Raw genomic sequence first — 20,614 nt, 5'->3', positions numbered from 1 at the left:
ATTACTTACCTTCTGTCTTAGATTTAATATTAAGTATCAGTTCTAAAGGAGAAGAGTAGTAAGGGCTGAACCAGTAATGGTGAACCTTTTAAAGACAATATGCCATGTCCTGCCTCCCTTGAGACTGAGTGCTGCCCCCCCCCCCCAGACAGAGGAGGAAATGCTCCCATTGGGTTGTTGAGCAGAGGAGTGGGTGGCTTGGGTATGTGGAGAGGGGGTAGGAAGTGGCCTGAGTGCTCTACTCTCCTCCAGCTATGTGTCATGCTGTGAGCTGTGCTCCCCTCAAACCTAGCTCTTCTTCAACCCTACCATGGGAATCACCTTCACAGACTCAATAGGCTGCTGTCAGTGCCACACCCTCACATGGCATGTGAGCTTCCCACCTACCCCAGGGGAGGGAGGAAGTGTTACTGTTGGGTAGAAGAGCAGATCATGTGAAAAAATGTCCTCAGGTGCCTGGAGGCGGGTAGGGGGGCAGCATACCCCAAGTCCCTCTGGCTTTTTAGTAATGAACTCTGGTGAGCTATAGTGCATGTGCCCTCTCTGGCACATGTGCCAAAGGTTTGCCACCATGGTGCTAAGCAGTTGGGGTTAAGTGACTTACCCAGGGTCACACAGTTAGGTAGTAATTTATATTTTTACTTGTATACCTCAAAAGTAAATAAAAGAGGCAGCTGGGTAGCTCAGTGGAATGAGAGCCAAGCCTAGAGATGGGAGGTCCTAGGTTCAAATCTGACCTCAGCTACTTCCTAGCTGTGTGACCCTGGGCAAGTCACTTGACCGCCATTGTCTACCCTTACCACTCTTCTGCCTTGGATCCAATACACAGTATTGACTCCAAGATGGAAGGTAAGGGTTTAAAAAAAAGTAAATTAAAATAATTTACTTTATCAGTTTATTAAAACATTGAGGTCAGATTTAGTTAAAACAAGGTAAAGCATAATGTAAATTCTCCATTTTATTTTGAAATAATAGCCTTTCTTTTTCTCCTGTGTCCAAGCAGTAAAGATCCTGAGGGATTAGGCTAATTGTATTTACTTACTCATTTGCCAATTATTAGATGCATTCTAGCAGCATGCATGATTATTAGTGCATTTAAAGTCCTCACTGTCATCTATGACTAATGGCCTTTTGCACAGAGTTGTTATTTAGTCATTTCAATAGTAGCAATGGGAGCACTTCAGTTAGTCAGACAGACATCTCTCTCTTGGCACAAAGGTTAGTAGATAATAATTTCTCAACTTGATTCAATGATAATTCCATGCTTTCAAAGTTAGAGGAACTAGCTTGACAAATTCTGTTATGTGTGTCAATTCATTCCAACAGGCAGGTAGACACATATAGAGTAAAGGTAAGGGAATGAAGCAAAATCTATTGGGCTTCAGCTGAGACAAAAGAAAAAGTAGGGATAGAAATCATGATCTCAGACAAAGCTAAAGCAAAAACAGATTTGATTAAAAGAGATAAGGAACGTAATTTACCCCATTCTTCTTCTCTCTTCCCATTTCTCTTACTACAATCCTCTTTTTCACCCCTAGTTTTTATTTTTAACATATCATCTAAACAGCTTACTACCATACCCTCTGTCTATGTATACTTCTTCTAACTACTATGATAATGATAACAAATTTTAAGAGTTACAGATATTGTCTTTCCATATAGGAATGTAAACAACTTGTTCTTATTGAAGCCCTTACATTTTTTTCTGTTTCTTATTTACTTCTTTATGCTTCTCTTGGGTTTTGTATTTGGACATCAGATTTTCTGTTTTGGTCTGGTCTTTTCTTCAGGAATGCTTAGAGATCTTCTATTTTATTAAATGATCATTTTTTCCCCTTAAAGAATATAGTCAGTTTTGATGAGTAGGTGATTCTTGTTTGTAAACCAAGTTCCCTTGGCTTCCCTTACCATATTCCAAGGCTTCCATTTCTTCAGTATGGAAGCTGTCAGATTTTGTATAATCCTGACTGTGACTCCATGATATTTGAATTGTTTCTTTCTGGCCCTTTGCAGTATTTTCTCCTTGGCCTGGAAGCTCTTGAACATGGCTATAACATTCTTGGGAGTTGTCATTTGGGGATTTATTGCAGGAGATGATCTGTGGATTCTTTCAGTTTCTATTTTACCCTCTTGTTCAAGAATATCAGGGTAGTTTCTTTTGGGATAGTTTTTTGTAATATGATGTGTAGACATTTTTTTGAACATGATTTTCAGGTAGTCCAGTAATTCTTTTTTTTTTTTTTAACCCCTATCTTCCGTCTTGGAGTCAATACTGTGTATTGGTTCCAAGGCAGAAGAGGGGTAAGGGCTAGGCAATGGGGGTCAAGTGACTTGCCCAGGGTCACACAGCTAGGAAGTGGCTGAGGTCAGATTTGAAGCTAGGACCTCCCATCTCTAGGCCTGACTCTCAGTCCACTGAGCCACCCAGTTGCCCCCAGTAGTCCAGTAATTCTTAAATTGTCTATTCTGGTTCTATTTTCCAGGTCAGTTTTTTTAAAGAGATATTTCATATTTTCTTCTATTTTTTTCATTCTTTTGATTTTGTTTTATTGCTTCTTGATGTCTTACGAAGTCATTAGCTTATATTTGCCAAATTCTAATTTTTAAAGACAGAATTTCTTCCATGACCTTTTGATTCCTCCTTTTCCATTTGGTTTATTCTATTTTTCATGGAACTCTTTTCTTCATTGGATTTTTTGCTTTTTTCCATTAGGTCAATTCTGTTTTTTCAGAAACTCTTTTCTTCACTGAATTTTTGCCTCCTTTTCCAGTTGATGAGTTTTGCTTTTCAAGCTATTATTTTCTTTTTGCATTAGTTTCATTTCTTTTTTCCATTTTTCGTCAACCTATCTTATTTGATTTTTGAATTCCTTTTTGAGTTCTTCCAGCTCCAGTACTTGATGCCAATTTCCATTTTTCTTTGAGTTTTGCATGTGGCTGGTAGGATCTCATAGTTCCCTAGTGACTCTATGAAATTTTCTAGAGTTAGGTATTTCTTTTGGGCTGTTTGCTCATTTTCCCAGCCTTTTTTTTCCCTGTGGACTGGGAATTCAGAAAGCTCCTGATTCTGTCTTCATTACCACTGGCTTGCAGGGTTTACCACTGTGAGATATTTTGCCCTGGGACTAGTCTTCACTACAGGGCAGGTTTGAAAGGGTCCAGTGCTATGGACTTCTGGATCTCACTGCAGGCTGGTACCAGGGCCTGGGACTTCTGTGGGTGAGTCTGGGGTGCTCTACTGTTGGTGTAGTCTGGGTCCTAGGATCCTGAAGTTGACCTATTCCCAGATTTTGAACTTGGAGCAGTAGGTGGGGGCAGGGTAATTGGCCAGCATTTCTCTGTGTGTAGTTTTGCTTCTGGTTCCGAACCCCTTATCCCATGAAAATCAGCTCTTCTCTGCCTGCCTTTCAAGTTGTGTTCAGCAGGATAGCCCCCTCACTCCATCTTGCTATTGGTTTTTCACTCTTTTTTGTTTTGAGGGGCTTTTAAAAGATTGATTTGGAAAGATTGTCATAGTTTCAGATTTCCCTCTGACTAAGCTGCCATCTTGACTCGGCTCCCCTTCATGCCAGTTTGAAAGGAGTGATTATCTGCAGCTTAACACTTTGATAGTCATAGTATACTTATCAGATTTGCACATGACATAAAGATAAAGTAGATAGCTGACTCATCAAGTGAGGATTAATCCAAAAGAGCATGACTTGCTAGAATGTTGTGCTGAATCTTTGAACAAGAAATTTAATGGGGATAAATGTAAAGTCTTGTAAATCTGGAGCTTTAAAAAAATCTAAGAATGAGATGAAGGAGATGTGGCTAGATAGGAACTTGTTAGAAAGTCATCTGGGAGTTCAGGTTGACTGCGATCTCAGCAATGTTAATAGTGCCTCATTGCAGCCAAAAAAACCCCCCACTGACTCTTGGATTGCTTTAGCGAGCTATCCTCACTTTGCCAAAACAGTTAATAATTGAGTGAGTAATAATTTAAAGTTGAAGAACCTTTATGGCTAGAGAAGCAGGAATATTGCCAAATATACTCTGTTCTGGTCATGTGACATCAGTAGTTTTCTCTTCAGGGGGACTTTGATAAGCTGGGGAATTTGCATATGAGGGTATGAATGGTGAAAGTGGCCAGAAAAGTGAAAGTGATTATGGCTATGCCTTCTGAGGACTGGTCAAAGGATCTGGGGAACATTTTAGCTTAGGGAAGACTTGGGAGGGGTAGACATGAAAACAACCTTCAAATAATTGTAAGACTGACAAGAAGAAGAGGTATTAGATTTATTTTTCTCATGTGGACTTTGGATTTTTAATGAGAAAACATTTTTAATGATAAGAACTCTTTCCTAAGCTCTAACCTAGGTACTTTGGGAGGCATTCGGCTCCCCCTCACTAGTGATCTTCCAGCAAAGGCTGGGTGACCATTTGGGGTGGGGTGTGGTGTTGTAGAGGGGATGGTCTCAGAGGTTTAGTTCCCTTTCAAATCTAGAGATTCTGTGATTATGTTATTTGTGACTCAGGACTTTGCCTTTTAGGTCATTGGGCTTTGATGACTGCTTACAAAGAGGCTTTTCTGATTGCTGTGCTATGTGCTGGCTTTTTTTTTTAAGATCTAGAGATGTACTTCATTCAGGTCACAGGAAGCTAGTGGGTGCCCCTATGACTTCCTTCCCCTCCTCCCTCCTCTCTCCCCTTATCCCCTGGCTTTTGAAATGGGAATAAGGTAGTCTGTTGTTCCCTCTTGAAAGGAGTGGATGTGAAGAAATCAGTTTCCAGTCAACATCTTTGCTCAGTATATCTTTAAAATAAGCTTTCTGTCTTCTGTAAACATTGTTCAGTCATGTCTGACTCTTTGTGACCCCATTTGAGGTTTTCTTTGCAAAGATACTAGAGTGGTTTGTCATTTCTTTCTTGGGCTTATTTTTCATATGAGGAAACAGAGGCAAACAAGTACAGATCCTTGGGGCACTCCATTTTGTCAGGATCACATAGCTAGTAGGTATCTGAGGTGGGATTTAAATTCAGGAAGATGAGCCTTCCTGATTCTAAGTTCCACTAGGGCTAATTAAATGGTAGGCAGCATTCCCACTAATGTTAATTATTAATGTATTTACATCTGCACACAAATCAGCCTGGTGTATAGGGCCTTGCAGCCAGATAGACAGGGATCCAAAAATTCCCACCATTGACACATACTGGCTGTGCGACCCTGGATCAGTCACCAAATCTCTCAGAACCTTAGGCAGTTCTCTAAATACAAATTGAAGAAAAGGTGCCCACCCTGCCTTGATTGAGGAATTTTTTTTTAACCTCTGGCTTCCTTTTGTCAGTAACATCACAGGAGTAATCCCTATTCCTATTTATATTCACAGATTTTTCAGGCAAAAGTTACAGGATACTTTTGCTGGTTTAAAGAAAAAACTGTTCTAAATTGAGTTCATAAGTATTTATTTTGAACTAGAATTTGAAGAATGTTCTTTATCAGACTCATCCTTCATATTTGTTGATTTTCATTTACAGTCTGGGGATATGGATTCCTTTCGGTGACTATCATTAACCTGGCATCTCTCCTGGGACTGGTTTTGACTCCGTTGCTAAAGAAGCCATATTTTCCTAAGATTTTGACTTATTTTGTGGGACTGGCCATTGGGACTCTCTTTTCAAATGCAATTTTCCAGCTTATTCCAGAGGTAAGGTGTTTGACTCTTTGTTTATATATTTATGGGGTATTCTAGGTAGACTGGCAACTCTGGTGTGAAGGCTTGCTGAGCTCCTTTCAGGGCTACTTATCATCTACTTTTGGTGCTTGCTCAACTCTTACCTGTGTTTCCAAGAAACTTGTAGCATGTTCACTGGCCACACCCTGGTAAAACCATCTTAGGCTGAATGCCTAATGATGGGCATTACAAAGTTGAGAGAACCAGCAGGCTTTAAATGGATGCCTACCCCAAGCATGTGAAGACTTCTCCCAGCAGAATAGGCAGACAATAACAGTTTGTTCCACTTGCCATGGAGGTGGCTGAAGCAGGTGCTGTGGAGTGTTTAAAACTCATTAAGGCATTGAAGAGGCCAAGGTCGACCCCTGCATCTTGACCCTTCATTAGTCATCCTGACTTGTCTTACTACTGTTCTTGGATGACTCTGGAAGAGGGAATGAAGCTGATGACTTTGGGCAACTCTGCTTCACTTACAAATAATTCATGCACAAGTCCTCTCTGAAAAATGAAGGCTAAACAACAATAATAACACAGTATCCACTTTTCCTCTTTAAAACACTTTGAGGGGACTTAATGAATAGAAAGCCAGGCCTAGAAACAGGAGGACCTGAGTTCAAATGTGGCCTCAGACACTTCCAAGCTGTGAGACCCCAGACAAGCCACGTAACCCCTAATGCCTAACCCTTACTAGTCTGCCTTAGAACCACAGTTCTGATTCTAAGTATTGATTCTAAGATGAAACATAAAGGTTTAGAAACAAACAAAAAAACCCTCCAAAACTACTGAGTTCCCTCAGTTGCTGTGATTCTTGTAGCATTTCTTAAGCTGGGTAGGTTTTGTCTTTTTTGAAGGAAAGTTGAATCCCAGCAAAGTTACAAGCTTGTCCCAAACTTCAGAGGATGTCTATGTTGGAGACCAAATTACCATTCCTGAAGTTCTGGCCACCAATTTGTGCTCAAACAACTTCTGTACACCTCTGAGGATCTCAAAATGCTTTACTGTTTTGCATTTTGGCAAGTCTAGTTTTTTAATATACAGTGTTAACATTTTCTTTTAAGAGCCAGACAGTGTCATATTTACTCAGAAGAGACAAGAAAATGCCCTTCTATATTTGCTTTAGCTAAAGAAGACCAGGGGGTAACAAAACAGCAGTTATGAACATTTTATTAATCAAGGGTTACTGACGCAGAGGAGGGGAAAAATCTCTTGAAGGTCACTACACAAATAAAGAGTCTGTTAACATATTTTTTCTTAGAGAGAAAATAGTCCATTTATCTGTGCTTAAAATTAAAAGCAGTAAACGTAAAAGTATTCAGTAAATAAAATAAATAAAAAACAGAGCACTCTATTTCTATGCTCTGACCAGTGAAGAGAGAAAAACAGAGTTAGGAGAGAGCAGAGGCAGACTATGTATATGGAGAGGATATATATAGGATGGAGACAAAAGATGGCATCCCTTTACACTGAAGCACACGCAAAGAAATCTCCACCCAGAGAAAGAGATATACCCAGACTAGAGAACAAAAAAGGCTTTCACAAAGTACATTTCCATCCCATAACTTTTAGAAAAGTCTCAAAACTTTTAAAGCCATGTTAAAATTTCATTACCATAAGCACAAATGGGAATATCACTCTTTAAACAAGTTATATATTTTATTTTCCCCCCAATTAACATGTAAACACAATTTTTAACATTAAAAAATTTTGAGTTCTAAATTATCTCCCTTTTCCCCACTTTCCTTTCCCTCTCTCCTCCCTGAGATAGTAAACAAGTTTATATAGATTTTTTTTTTAATTTTTTAAAAAAAATTTTAAATCCTTAACTTCTGTGGAAGAGTGGTAAGGGTGGGCAATGGGGGTCAAGTGACTTGCCCAGGGTCACACAGCTGGAAAGTGTCTGAGGCCGGATTTGAACCTAGGACCTCCCGTCTCTAGGCCTGACTCTCAATCCATTGAGCTACCCAGCTGCCCCCCCGATACAGATTTTACATGTGAAGTCATGTAAAACTATTTTGGGGGGCTCACTTTTTGGACTAATAAAATAAAATTAAAAAAGTGTTTAGAGAACTTGGTCCAGGCTCTCATTCATCCAGTGAGGGAACTGAAACCTAGAAAGGTGAAATGTCTTTATCACCAAGGTCACAGAAGCTATTAAGTTAAATTAGCCAAGCTTGGAATCCAACCTTCTTAATCTTTCCAGTATGTTATTCAGCTCCCTGAGATGGAAAAAATTAAGTCATGAGCAATTATGTGACTTGAAGATCAGAGAGAGACTTTGTGTCTTAATTAGAATTGAATTATATTGTTAGATTGCTATTTTAAAATGAACAATACATAAAATGACTACAAGGAAAACAAAACCTTAAAATTTTTATAGTAATAACCACATATACATATCCTATTAAAAACCAAAGGTTTTCTGAAAGAGCAAAGAAAAACGAGCAAATTTACTGATTTGTTCATGTGTGCCTTATTTATCGGACTAATTTTTTTTAAAAAGTAAAACATCCCATTTTAATAAATGTCACACAGTTTCATAAGCAAATGATGTCTTACTTGAATTTCTGATCTTGTCTTTCACTTTCTAGACTTATTCTCATTTGACAATTTCATATATTGACACCTATTTTGAAGGGAGTTTTTATTTGACTAATAAATATGTAGCAAGACTTTAAATAGAATAATATGTACATTCATTTTAATTATAATTTACAATAGTAGAATATATAATTTACATTGATATGCATGTATGTGAGAGACAGTGTTGTATAGTGGATGGAAAGCTTGCTTTGGAGCCAGAAAGAGCTGGGTTTGAGTCTTATCTCTTGATTCATACTGGTCATATGACCCTGGAAGTCATTTAATTCATCAAGGACTTTCAGGAACTCTAAGTTGTAGAGATGGTATTGATCTCCACTGACAGAGAGAGTTTCCTTTATCAGTGGAATCGAGGGGCTAGTTGCTATCCCCATAATACAGATGAATAAAATGTATAACTAGAGCCCTTTATCATGAATTTATTCTTTCTAGTGTTAGTTGAAGCATTTATGTGTTATGTATCTATATCATTCTGTGCCTTTGGATAAAGTCCTCCTTCAGGGCCTCATTGAGCCATGGAGGTTACCCTGGGCTCTCAAGTACTTGTGCCCTTTGAAAACAACCTCTGACACAATTTCCCCTGGTGGGAAGGCATGAAATACATAGTGGTGACAGTATCTCTCTCCATCTTCCACAAAGTGAACAGAGACTCATCCCCAGCAAGTTGATAACTGCAGCTTGTATCTTGTGAAACCTGCTTCTACAGCAGGGATGCTTCACATTTTGGGTGAGTCTTGGGCCCCTTGGGGTATGGTCTAGTGAAATTCATGGACCCCCTCTAAGAAGCATGTGTCTAAACTCGGCTGCACTGGATGATAAAGGAAGCTAATTGAATTAGGTTGAAATACACTTATCAGAATACTGAAAAAAAAACCAAAACAAAATCCTGTATCAAGAACTCTTTGAAGCCTGGAGGAGCTGTGAGTTGTACCAATTGATAGAATACTTAGATCAGTGAAATCTGATATCTTTTGAAGCATTGACTGATTGATCCATATGTCTATGAACAAATATATGATACTGATAGACTTCATATATAAACATTTTAAAATCATGCATCATGTATGTTTATGTAAGTAGAGATATGTAAATATATATCCTTTATATTTCATTTAGCTGCTAGGTCTTTTGACAAATTCTATTGTCAAATTGAAGTTCTGAAAAGACAATTATTTTCCCCTCTAGTAATGTTTTATTATATTTCTCCCCAAATTACATGTGGAGACAATTTTTAATATTTGTTTTCTGACAAATTATTATCCAAGTTCTCTCCTTTCCTCTCCCTGCCCAAGACAGCAAACAATCTGATAGAGGTTATAATACAGGCAGAGTACATGTTCCCATATTGGTCCATATGAAATAAGATACATATTGCACATAATGATGGAATCATAAAGGAAATAAAGTGAAAAAATGGTCTGCATTCAGATTCCATCAGTACCTTCTATTGTGGTAGGTAGCATTTTTCATCATGAGTCCATGTCTATCTTTAATTATATTATTTATTTAGCAAAAAATTAATTAAATTAACATCTTTAAAGAATATTCTTTGTGCACTACTAGAAATCTAGAGTCAGAAGAATGAGCTTAGAGAACATTTTTGGCTTGAAAGGATTCAGAAGTACCTAACTTGTTTGGGCACAAAGTCTGTTAGAAGAGGTGATCATCATAATAGCAATTTATACCTTATGTCTCTCCTTCACCCTCACACTCTTTGACTAACAACACTGGCCTCCTTGCTCTTTCTTGAACAAGACTCTGTCTTCCTAGGCATTTCTGGCTCTCTTCCATAACTGGAATGCTTTCCCCTTTCATCTCTTCCTCGGGTTCTCAGGCTTCCTTCATGTCCCAGATAAAATCCTACCTTTTCCAGGATGTCTTTCCTGCTCTCCTTTAATTCTAGGGCCTTCCCTCTGTCAACCACTTCCTGTTTATTCTGTCTGTATTATATTTGTTCATAGTTCTTTACATGTTGTCTTCCCTTGCCTTTTTTTTTTGTATTCCCAGTGCTTAAGTGCTTAATAAAATGTTTATTAACTGACCGATAGTTGATAGTTGACATTTTCATATCATATTTTCCCCTTCAGTCAAAAATTTATTCAGAGAAGAGGTGCATAGATATCATCAGATTATCAAAGATGTCCATGACACTGTAAGCAGTGCTGCCTTCACATTTTTTAAAGTTACTTATGTTTTATAATGTAGAAAGGGCAGATATTACATTTTACTGGTGAGAAAACTGAAACGCATAGGCAAGTTATACTTCTTGTTGATGGCAGACCTGGGATTTGAAAATGGCTGTCTTGGTTGATATCATTTCCTTTGGAAATAGAGACCTATTTAAATGACAACAACAACAACATCAACAACAACATTGTACTGGTGTTATATGCCAACAGGCATAGTGTGAGAAGGGAATTTGTATTTTGATTTGATCAATCAGAGATTTAGACTTTCCTTCTATTTGTTCTGAATTTGGGTCAGTCAGTAACCAGCTTTTGCTTTTCCTTAATATATTACTCCTTTCATTATCTGTGTGTCTTGTGGTGGATTGAGTTAATTTTGACTCCCTCTGGAATACATTAAGTAATAATTGTTTTTTTTTTAACAAGTCCACAAAGGTGTATGGATGGGTAAAATTGGCCTTGCAATCTTGGCACTAATTGATGTTATAATAACTAAGGTACTTGGTTATTTTCCTGAAATTAATTCAAATTACTCAATTTCATTTAAATTATTATTCTTCCTTCTCTTAGGCATTTGGATTTGATCCCAAACTTGATAACTACATTGAAAAAGCTGCTGCTGTATTTGGTGGATTCTATATTCTCTTCTTTGTTGAACGAGTACTTAAGATGCTATTGAAGACTTATGGACAGGTAAAAGTGCTTTCCAGAAAAGGTCTCTTCCTCTTTTGATGTTTTGCTAGGCACAAATGATTTTATGTAAACAAATAAATATATAGTTGCACTTAATAGAAGTTAAAATAATAAAGCAAATCAAAACATTGATTGGTATGACAAAAAGTTACTGTTTACTTAGAGCAAAGATAAAGTAAATGTAATATCGAATAACAAAGTTTGCATCCATTCTATTTCAATGTATTTCTACATTTTCTAAGAAAAAGAAATCAATAGAGTTGGATATTTCAAAGTAAGAAAAATGTATATCTTTTAAATTATTGTATTCAACATACATTTAAACAAATAGGTGAATTTTCCACACTCATGAATCCTTTTGTTTAATTGTACTGAGCATCTTGTGTCTTGATCTCTGAAATGGAATACTTTTCCTTTTTTTCATTGTAGAATGATCATGCTCACTTTAGAAATGAAGACTTCTTTCCTTCTCAAGAAAAAGCTAACCCACCCCCCAAATTGCCTTCCATCAATGGAGTCAAATGTTATGCAAACCCAGCAGTAACACAGCCTAATGGACATCTCCATTTTGATAATGTCAGTGTGGTTTCTCTCCAGGTATGATGATTCTTTCATTTTCTTATTTAATTTGCTGCATTCTTGTTCCTATATAAGGATATCTGAAAGCCCATCTAGTTTACTCTATTGTTTAAAAAATCAATCTTATTCCTTATGAAAATATATCAATAAATATATTAGTTGCCTCAATGCTTTTCTTCCCTTTCCATAGATGTGACTATTCTAACTTCTCCAAGAAGGCAGAGGGGTGTTGTAACATTTATGGAAGCTTGAGTCCTGATGCTGTCAACATTCACTACTTTTCAGATTCTCACTTCTTTCTTGAAGAATAGTGACTTTCCTAAGGAATGGTGACTCACTCCAGATTACACAGTGGCAAAGTTGATTAAAATCCATTTTCCTAATGCTTCTCTAACAATTCTTCAATATGTTTAGAGCTAAAGACCATTTTGATTGAGAGAAAGAAATCGGAAGAGTGAGCTGATTTTTTTTAATGGCAAAAAGGGCTCTCTCTACTTTCTAAGGTGGCCTTTCCTATTTCTGGTTTGGGGTTAAAGCACCTTTGGTCCAGGGAAAGCAGGCTCAGATAGTGTCTATAGTCCTGTTTATATGCTTTAGCAGATTTGGGCACACATTTGAAAAGTGAGGAGGAGGAGGGGAGACTGATGGTATCTGTCCAACTCTCTTGCTGGGTCAGAAGAAGGTTTAGAGCATAGCTTCTTAACCTTTTTGGGTGTTCTGGACCTCCTTGGGAGTTTAGGGGAGGCTATAGGATCCCTTTCTCAGCAGAAAAAAATTTAAAACATGAAATAAAATACAGAAGATTACAAAGGAAGTCAGTTGTGGTTAAATACAATGAACAAAATATTAAAAGCAACAACAACAACAAGAAGTTCTTGGACTTTGGGTTAAGAACTTCTGATTTAGATAACAAGAAAGGATAGCCAAATGCCACTGCGGGAGAATAGAGAAGTGCTGACTAACTTTCCTCTCTTCCTATTAAGTTAGCAGCAAGCCCCTGTTGACTTCCTTTAATTTAATCATGTACTGCCTTGGCAAAAACAAATGGGCTTTGTTTAAAAATTCCCTTACGGGCAAATGGTTACTATTTCTAAAAATGTGGGAATGCAAAAATTAGTTTGGAAAAATGTTGCTCTTGATTCTGGCCTCAATATGTACATTGGTGAGGGAAATACATGATACAAGGGATTAGGGAGGAATATGAATGAATTTGCTTGTTAGAGCCCTCATGGACCCAGTTCTTGCTTTCATTACTGTGTGGGTGTTTATCTGTGAAGGGAATGAAAGCAGGACCTCAGCCTGCTAACACCAGAGAACAACCTACCATCCCCTGAACCTGGCAGACTACATGGGACAGAATGCAACTTTTAGTGAAGTGTTTAAGCTCCCCCTGGAGGAGAAGAGGAGGCATAACCCGGAATAGAGTAGGATCAGCTTTGCCTTAATTGCTTTGTGATTCTAAAGGTAGGAACTTCTTTGGAGGCTGCATAACTGACACCTGTTGTCTCTGCTACTTGCCCCTTCTTTTCTATGATTTCATCAGTTAGACAATTGGGGAAATGAGACCTTGATTGATCAGAGTGTCCTAATTACTCCCCCACATTAATTTTATTAATCGCTGTTATTTTAAAACGGAGGAATTCGTACCACAATTTGTTAATAATCAAGAAGTACTTCCTATATAGGGGCCAGATATTGTGCTAGGTAGAGGAGTAGGAAGATCAAAATGAAATATCGTTTGCTTTCAAAGATTTTTCTATTTGAGGAAACAATAATCCAAAAAAAGCCAGCCTCTTTGAGAAGTGTATTGTTCTACTTTTTATTTTTATTTTTTCTCAAAAGATAGGTCCTGACAGCTACATAAGCCCTTTAGAATTTAGCAGTTTGCAGAATTTGGCGATACATGTTCAACTCGCCTCAGCATATCCTGGACTTACCAAACGTTTATAAATTAGTTATTAGAAAATCAGAACTTTCCTTCATAGTGTTAACTTAGAAAAACGCGGGACTATTAAATAGTCATAAAACCACTCTTTAATCAAGGGAAAGGGGGATGAGGGCTACTTGGCCTCTTATGCAGAGCTGCGCCTTGTGCAGAGTCTAAATGAACACTGCTTTGCTCTGCTCCCTGATCCCCTGGGAGTGACATTGCGCTAGAGGACCACTCCTAGGGACAAAGGAAATTGGGGAACTTATATACCATTTGGGAAGATCCAGGGGCTGGGAGAGATGATTGACATTATACTGACTGGATACAATCAAGCTAGAGAAAGGGATCATAGCTAGAGGCTAGGGTGTAGAGGAAAGGGACTGCTTACACAAAGGGGATACTAAAGGAATGGTCCCTGCCCTGGTAGTCTTCCTGGGTAAGGGTCTCAGATACAAAGGGGAAGACTACCTAGGACAAAAGGGTATTTAGCATTTACCCTGGGGTCCATTATTCAGTCTGCAACTGCTAGCCTGAGATTCCCTTCAGGGTGGATTCCCACGGGAACAGGGAACAAGCACAAGCTTTGGGGGTCTTCAACCTAGAAACTATTTCTAAACTTGGGGTTCATCATACCTCACTAAGCTACAAGTTTGGGAACTCTAGATTCCATGTCGACAATAGAAAACAGTATTTCAAACAATCATTTATTTGCTCCTAAGCCAGCTTCATAGAAATCCATATCATCACTGAAATGCTGTGCAATGCATTTGTAACAAAAAAGATATATTTTTTCCTTTTTTTCTTTCAAGTGTCATAAAGTACTTTAAAAAATACAGAACCTATTAAAAACCCTTTGGAAATGAATAGGGTTTTCTGGGAGGTTGCAAAAATGATAATTTAAAGAAAACCAGCAACAATAAAAATGAACCAAGTAGCATTTCTAACTGTTAGTTGAAGAGTAGGTAGAGATTCTGAAGGGGCCTTCCTAGTACTTTCGTACAGTTCTGAAGATTGATGGCTCTTGACCTTTGTTGGTCTGCTGTGCCAAATTCCAGTTTGGGTTATTTCTATAATCTACTCATAGGGATTCAGGAAACTTTGCTGATTTGCCCATTTTAGGTTCATGAAATCCCACATTAACAGAAATGTTACTGCTGTTTAGCCATGTTTGCATTTCTCCTATTAACCCCCTAATGCATTCCAATAGTGTCTGTTCCAAAATTGTAATTCTCCAAGCTCTAGTCCCACTCCCAGCTCTCTCCAAAGACTTTATTGTGAGTCTTCTTGGTAGAATTTCTTCTAACAATGTTGTTTGCAAACAATTGTGGGATTTACTATCTAGGTCCTTGAGAGTTGCCTTAGGCACGCACAATTTGAATGACTTGCAAGGGTTTCATAGCTAGTAAGGGTGAGAGACAGAATTTGAATTCTGGTTTTCCTGACTCCAATTCTAGCACTCTATCCACTGTGAAGTGCTTCCTCTTACTGAGGGTAAAGGCCATTCAGTTGGAAGTGCTTTGTCCTCTTTTTGTATAACTGGAGGGGGAGAGGAGTCCAAAGGAACTCTGACTGGATGGAGTTTAGTGTTTTTATTTTAAAAATGTTTTATTGGTGCTTTAAGGATATTGCTGTCACCTGAATATGGTCGTACATGCCCAAAGTCCCTGCTGCTGAGGACAGAGAGGCTGATGGAATGCTTGGAATGTGAGAATTTTGAGCTGCTGTAGGGCTAGGGCTAATTGAATGTCTACATGAAGTGTGGTACTCATGGTCTGCTCCAGGAATAGGAGGCACCAGGCTGCCTTAGGAAGGGCAACCTAACCCAGGTCAGAAACAGGACAGCTTTAAAGCTTCTGTGCTAGTCAGTAGTGGAATTGAGCCCTTGAGTGGCTTTTGCATTTCCAGTCTGGGTGAGATGGGGAAACCTGGTGTCAAAAAGAAAAAAAAAAGTGCTGTGTCTTCCTAATAACAATCCCCCCCCTCCCCCCGGCCCCATGAAACCCACCTTTGTAACATAGAAACACATAAACAAAATAGATACTGCAACCATATGTGAGAGCAGGTTTATTTTCCTCATATGCTCTCCCCGCTCCCCTGAATCCTCTTTTTTTTCTTTTTTTTTCTTTCTTTCTTTTTTTTTTTTTTGGTATTTAAAGAATCCTTGAGAGCAAAATGGCCCACTTCTAGCCCTCTCTCCTACATTTGGCTCTCTTTGAAGAACCTTCATTTCACTGGGGGAGAAGATTTACTCTGTTTAATAAAGTGATTTAAAAAATAGCTAAACAATAGGTCCGGTGGAATCTTGTATAGGCTACTACTAATAATGGCTATGTAATGCTTTAAAGTTGTAAAGTGTTTTGGACATGTTTTTTTTTTATTGATCCTCAAAACTTTTAATTGTAAGATTTAGGTACTATTATCCCCATTTTACAGTTGATAAACTTGTGATTCAGAGGGGCTTATGTCTAGCAGCTAGTAAGTTTCCAAGGTAGAATTCAAACTCAGGTCTTTGTGACTTTGAGTGTGCCACTGTACCTGCTGTGCCACTGAGCTGCCTTGTATTCCCTTCAAGGGCATGTGGCATTCAACTATGTTCTTTTACATGTGCCCTGTAGTAGAACATCAGAATATAAGAATCAATCATAGATCATAGTTTTAAAGCTGGAAGAGACCCTTAGAAGCCTTCATTTTAGATTCATTTATAAGAATGTTGAGGCTTGGTGGTTACACGCTTCATGTTCTTTCCTTCCCCTCCTTCCCTTCCTCCTCCTATAGTCAATGTACAATTTCACTGGGTTTTACATGTGTCATTGATCGAGACCATTTCCATATTATTAATATTTGCACTAGGGTGATGGGTTAGAGCAGTGATGGGCAAACTATGGCTCGAGGGCCAGCTATGGGGCCCCCTGAAATGTTCTATCCTGTGGCATGTCATTATTCCTAATCTGATGAATACAATGAGTAGGATACAATACAATGAAACTTTGAAAGAATTGCCTTAGAAACAGACTGACAGATGAGCATTTCCTTCCCTTTGTCCCCTTCTTTAAAAAGTTTGCCCATCGCTGGGCTAGAGTCAATATCCCCAATCGTGTCCCCATCAACCCAAGTGATCAAGCAGTTATTTTTCTTTTTTCTTTTTTTAAAACATTTATTAATATTCATTTTTAACCTGCTTACATACTTTATGCCCCTACTTTCCCCTTCACCCCCCCCCCCCCCGCTCTCTCCCAACCCATGGCCGAAGCACATTTCCACTGGTTGTAACATGTGTCCTTGTTCAAGACCTATTTCCAAATTGTTGTTAGTTGCATTGGTGTGGTAGTTTCGAGTCCCCATCCCCAATCATATCCACCCCGACCCATGCGTTCAAGCAATTGTTTATCTTCTATGTTTCCTCCCCTGCAGTCCTTCCTCTGAATGTGGGTAGCGTCTTTACCATAAATCCCTCAGAACTGTCCTGTGTCATTGCATTGCTGCTGGTTCAGAGGTCCATTACATTCGATTTTACCACAGTATATCAGTCTCTGTGTACAATGTTCTTCTGGCTCTGCTCCTTTCACTCTGCATCAGTTCCTGGAGGTCTTTCCAGTTCACATGGAATCCCTCCAGTTTATTATTCCTTTAAGCACAATAGTATTCCATCACCAGCATATACCACAATTTGTTCAGACATTCCCCAATTGAAGGACATGCCCTGCTTTTCCAATTTTTTGCCACCACGAAAAGCTCAGATATAAATATTTTTGTACAAGTCTGTTTATTTATGATCTCTTTGGGGTACAAACCCAACAATGGTATGGCTGGATCAAAGGGCAGGAAGTCTTTTATAGCCCTTTGAGCATAGTTCCAAATTGCCAGCCAGAATGGTTGGATCAGTTCACAACTCCACCAGCAATGCATTAATGTCCCAATTTTGCCACATCCCCTCCAGCATTCATTACTCTCCCCTTCTTTCATTTTAGCCAATCTGCTAGGTGTGAGGTGATACCTCAGGGTTGTTTTGATTTGCATTTCTCTAATTATTAGAGATTTAGAACACTTTCTCATGTGCTTATTGATATTTTTAATATCCTTACCTGAAAATTGCCTATTCATGTCTCTTGCCCATTTTTCAATTGGGGAATGGCCTGATTTTTTATACACTTGATTTAACTCCTTGTATATTTGAGTAATTAGACCCCTGTCAGAGTTTTTTGTTATAAAGATTTTTTCCCAATTTGTTGTTTCCCTTCTGATTTTGACTACATTGTTTTTGTTTGTACAAAAGCTTTTTAGCTTAATATAATCAAAACCATTAAATTTACATTTTGTAATTTTCTCTAACTCTTGCTTGGTTTTAAAATCTTTCCTTTCCCAGAGATCTGACAGGTATACTATTTTGTGTTCACTTAACTTATTTATAGTTTCCCTCTTTATATTCAGGTCATTCACCCATTTTGAATTTATCTTGGTGTAGGGTGTGAGATGTTGATCTAAACCTAATCTCTCCCATATTGTTTTCCAAATTTCCCAGCAGTTGTTGTCAAATAGTGGATTCATTTCCCAAAAGTTGGGCTCTTTGGGTTTATCATACACTGTCTTGCTGATGTCATTAACCCCAAGTCTATTCCACTGATCCTCCCTTCTGTCTCTTATCCAGTACCATATTGTTTTGATGACTGCTGCTTTATAGTATAGTTTAATATCTGGTACTGCTAGGCCCCCTTCCTTCACATTTTTTTTTCATTATTTCCCTTGATATTCTTGATCTTTTGTTATTCCAAATGAAATTTTTTATAGTTTTTTCTAATTCAGTAAAGAAGTTTTTTGGTAGCTTGATAGATATGGCGCTAAATAGGTAAATTAATTTGGGTAGAATTGTCATTTTTATTATGTTAGCTCGTCCTACCCATGAGCAATCAATGGCTTTCCAATTGTTTAGATCCAGTTTTATTTGTTTGGAAAGTGTTTTGTAGTTGTTTTCATATAATTGCTGTGTTTGTTTTGGTAGATAGATTCCCAAGTATTTTATATTGTCTAGGGTGATTTTAAATGGTGTTTCTCTTTCTACTTCTTGTTGCTCTAATGTGTTGGAAATGTATAGAAATGCTGATGATTTATGTGCATTTATTTTGTATCCTGCAACTTTGCTAAAGTTGTTTATTATTTCTACCAGGTTCTTAGTTGATTCTCTAGGGTTTTTTAAGTATACCATCATATCATCTGCAAAGAGTGATAGCTTAGTCTCCTCATTGCCATACCTTCAATTTCTTTTTCTTCTCTTATTGCTATTGCTACTGTTTCTAGTACTATGTTCAATAATAGAGGTGATAATGGGCATCCTTGTTTCACTCCTGATCTTATTGGGAAGGCTTCTAATTTATCCCCATTGCATATAATGCTTGTTGATGGTTTAAGGTATATACTGTTTATTATTTTTAGGAAGGGTCCTTCTATTACTTTTCAATGTTTTCAATAGAAATGGATGCTGTATTTTGTCAAAGGCTTTTTCAGCATGTATTGAGATAATCATGTAATTTTTGTTTGTTAGACTGTTGATATGGTCAATTATGTGGATGGTTTTCCTAATGTTGAACAATCCTTGCATTCCTGGTATAAATCCCACCTGTTCATGGTGGATGTTCTTCTTAATTACTTGCTGGAGTCTCTTTGCTAGAATTCTATTTAAGATTTTTGCATTTATGTTCATTAGGGAGATTGGTCTGTAGTTTTCTTTCTGTTTTTGATCTCCCTGGCTTTGGAATCAGTACCATATTTGTGTCATAAAAGGAATTTGGTAGGACTCCTTCTTTGCTTATCATATCAAATAATTTGTATAGTATTGGGATTAGTTGCTCCTTGAATGTCTGATAGAATTCACTTGTGAATCCATCAGGTCCTGGTGATTTTTTCTTAGGGAGTTCTTTGATGGCTTGTTCAATTTCTTTTTCTGATATGGGATTATTTAGGTATTCTATTTCTTCTGCTGTTAATCTAGGCAATTTATATTTTTGTAGATATTCATCCATATCTCCTAAATTGTTATATTTGTTGCCATATAATTGGGCAAAATAGTTTTTAATGATTGCCTTAATTTCCCCTTCATTAGAGGTGAGGTCTCCCTTTTCATCTTTGATACTGTCAATTTGGTTTTCTTCTTTCCTTTTTTTTATTAGATTGACCAGTACTTTGTCTATTTTATCTGTTTTTTCAAAATACCAGCTTCTAGTCTTATTTATTAATTCAATAGTTCTTTTACTTACAATTTTATTAATTTCTCCCTTAATTTTTAGTATTTCTAATTTAGTTTTCATCTAAGAGTTTTTAATTTGTTCGCTTTCTAAGTTTTTGAGTTGCATACCCAATTCATTAATCTCTGCCCTCCTTAATTTGTTAATATATGCATTCAAGAATATAAATTTCCCCCTGAGTACTGCCTTAGCTGCATCCCACAGAGTTTGGTAGGATGTCTCATCATCGTCATTCTTGTCAATGAAATTGTTGTTTGTTTCTATGATTTCTTCTTTGACAATTTGGTTTTGGAGAATCATATTGTTTAATTTCCAATTGGTTTTTGATTTGCCTGTCCTTGTGCCCTTACTAATTATTATTTTTATTGCATTATGATCTGAGAAGGTTACATTTATTATATCTGCTTTTCTGCATTTGTTTGCAATTGTTCTATGTCTTATTACATGGTTAATCTTTGTGAATGTACCATGTGCAGCTGAAAAGAAGGTGTATTCCTTTTTGTCCCTATTTATTTTTCTCCACATATCAATTAAATCTAATTTTTCTAGGACTTCATTCACCTCTCTTACCTCTTTCTTATTTATTTTTTGGTTTGATTTATCTAGATCTGACAGAGGAATATTTAGATCTCCCACTAGTATGGTTTTACTATCTATTTCCTTCTTGAGCTCTGCCAG

The 20,614-nt window shown here is 37.6% G+C and overlaps 1 protein-coding gene across 1 annotated transcript in view; it reads left to right on the top strand.

The window, feature by feature from the left end:
- SLC39A8 (solute carrier family 39 member 8) overlaps positions 1-20,614 on the top strand; it is a 95,041-nt gene that overhangs the window by 30,002 nt on the left and 44,425 nt on the right. Inside the window, exons 3-5 of the mRNA XM_044682355.1 lie at positions 5,518-5,687; positions 11,069-11,191; positions 11,621-11,788. Of these exons, the coding sequence (XP_044538290.1) occupies positions 5,518-5,687; positions 11,069-11,191; positions 11,621-11,788 (461 nt within the window). The remainder of the gene's footprint in view (positions 1-5,517; positions 5,688-11,068; positions 11,192-11,620; positions 11,789-20,614) is intronic.

The sequence above is a fragment of the Gracilinanus agilis genome, chromosome 6 (genome assembly GCF_016433145.1).
Source record: "Gracilinanus agilis isolate LMUSP501 chromosome 6, AgileGrace, whole genome shotgun sequence".
NCBI classification, from domain to species: Eukaryota; Metazoa; Chordata; class Mammalia; order Didelphimorphia; family Didelphidae; genus Gracilinanus; species Gracilinanus agilis.
Note: the sequence above shows the minus strand (reverse complement) of the source record. Positions and strands in the feature narration are given on the sequence as shown.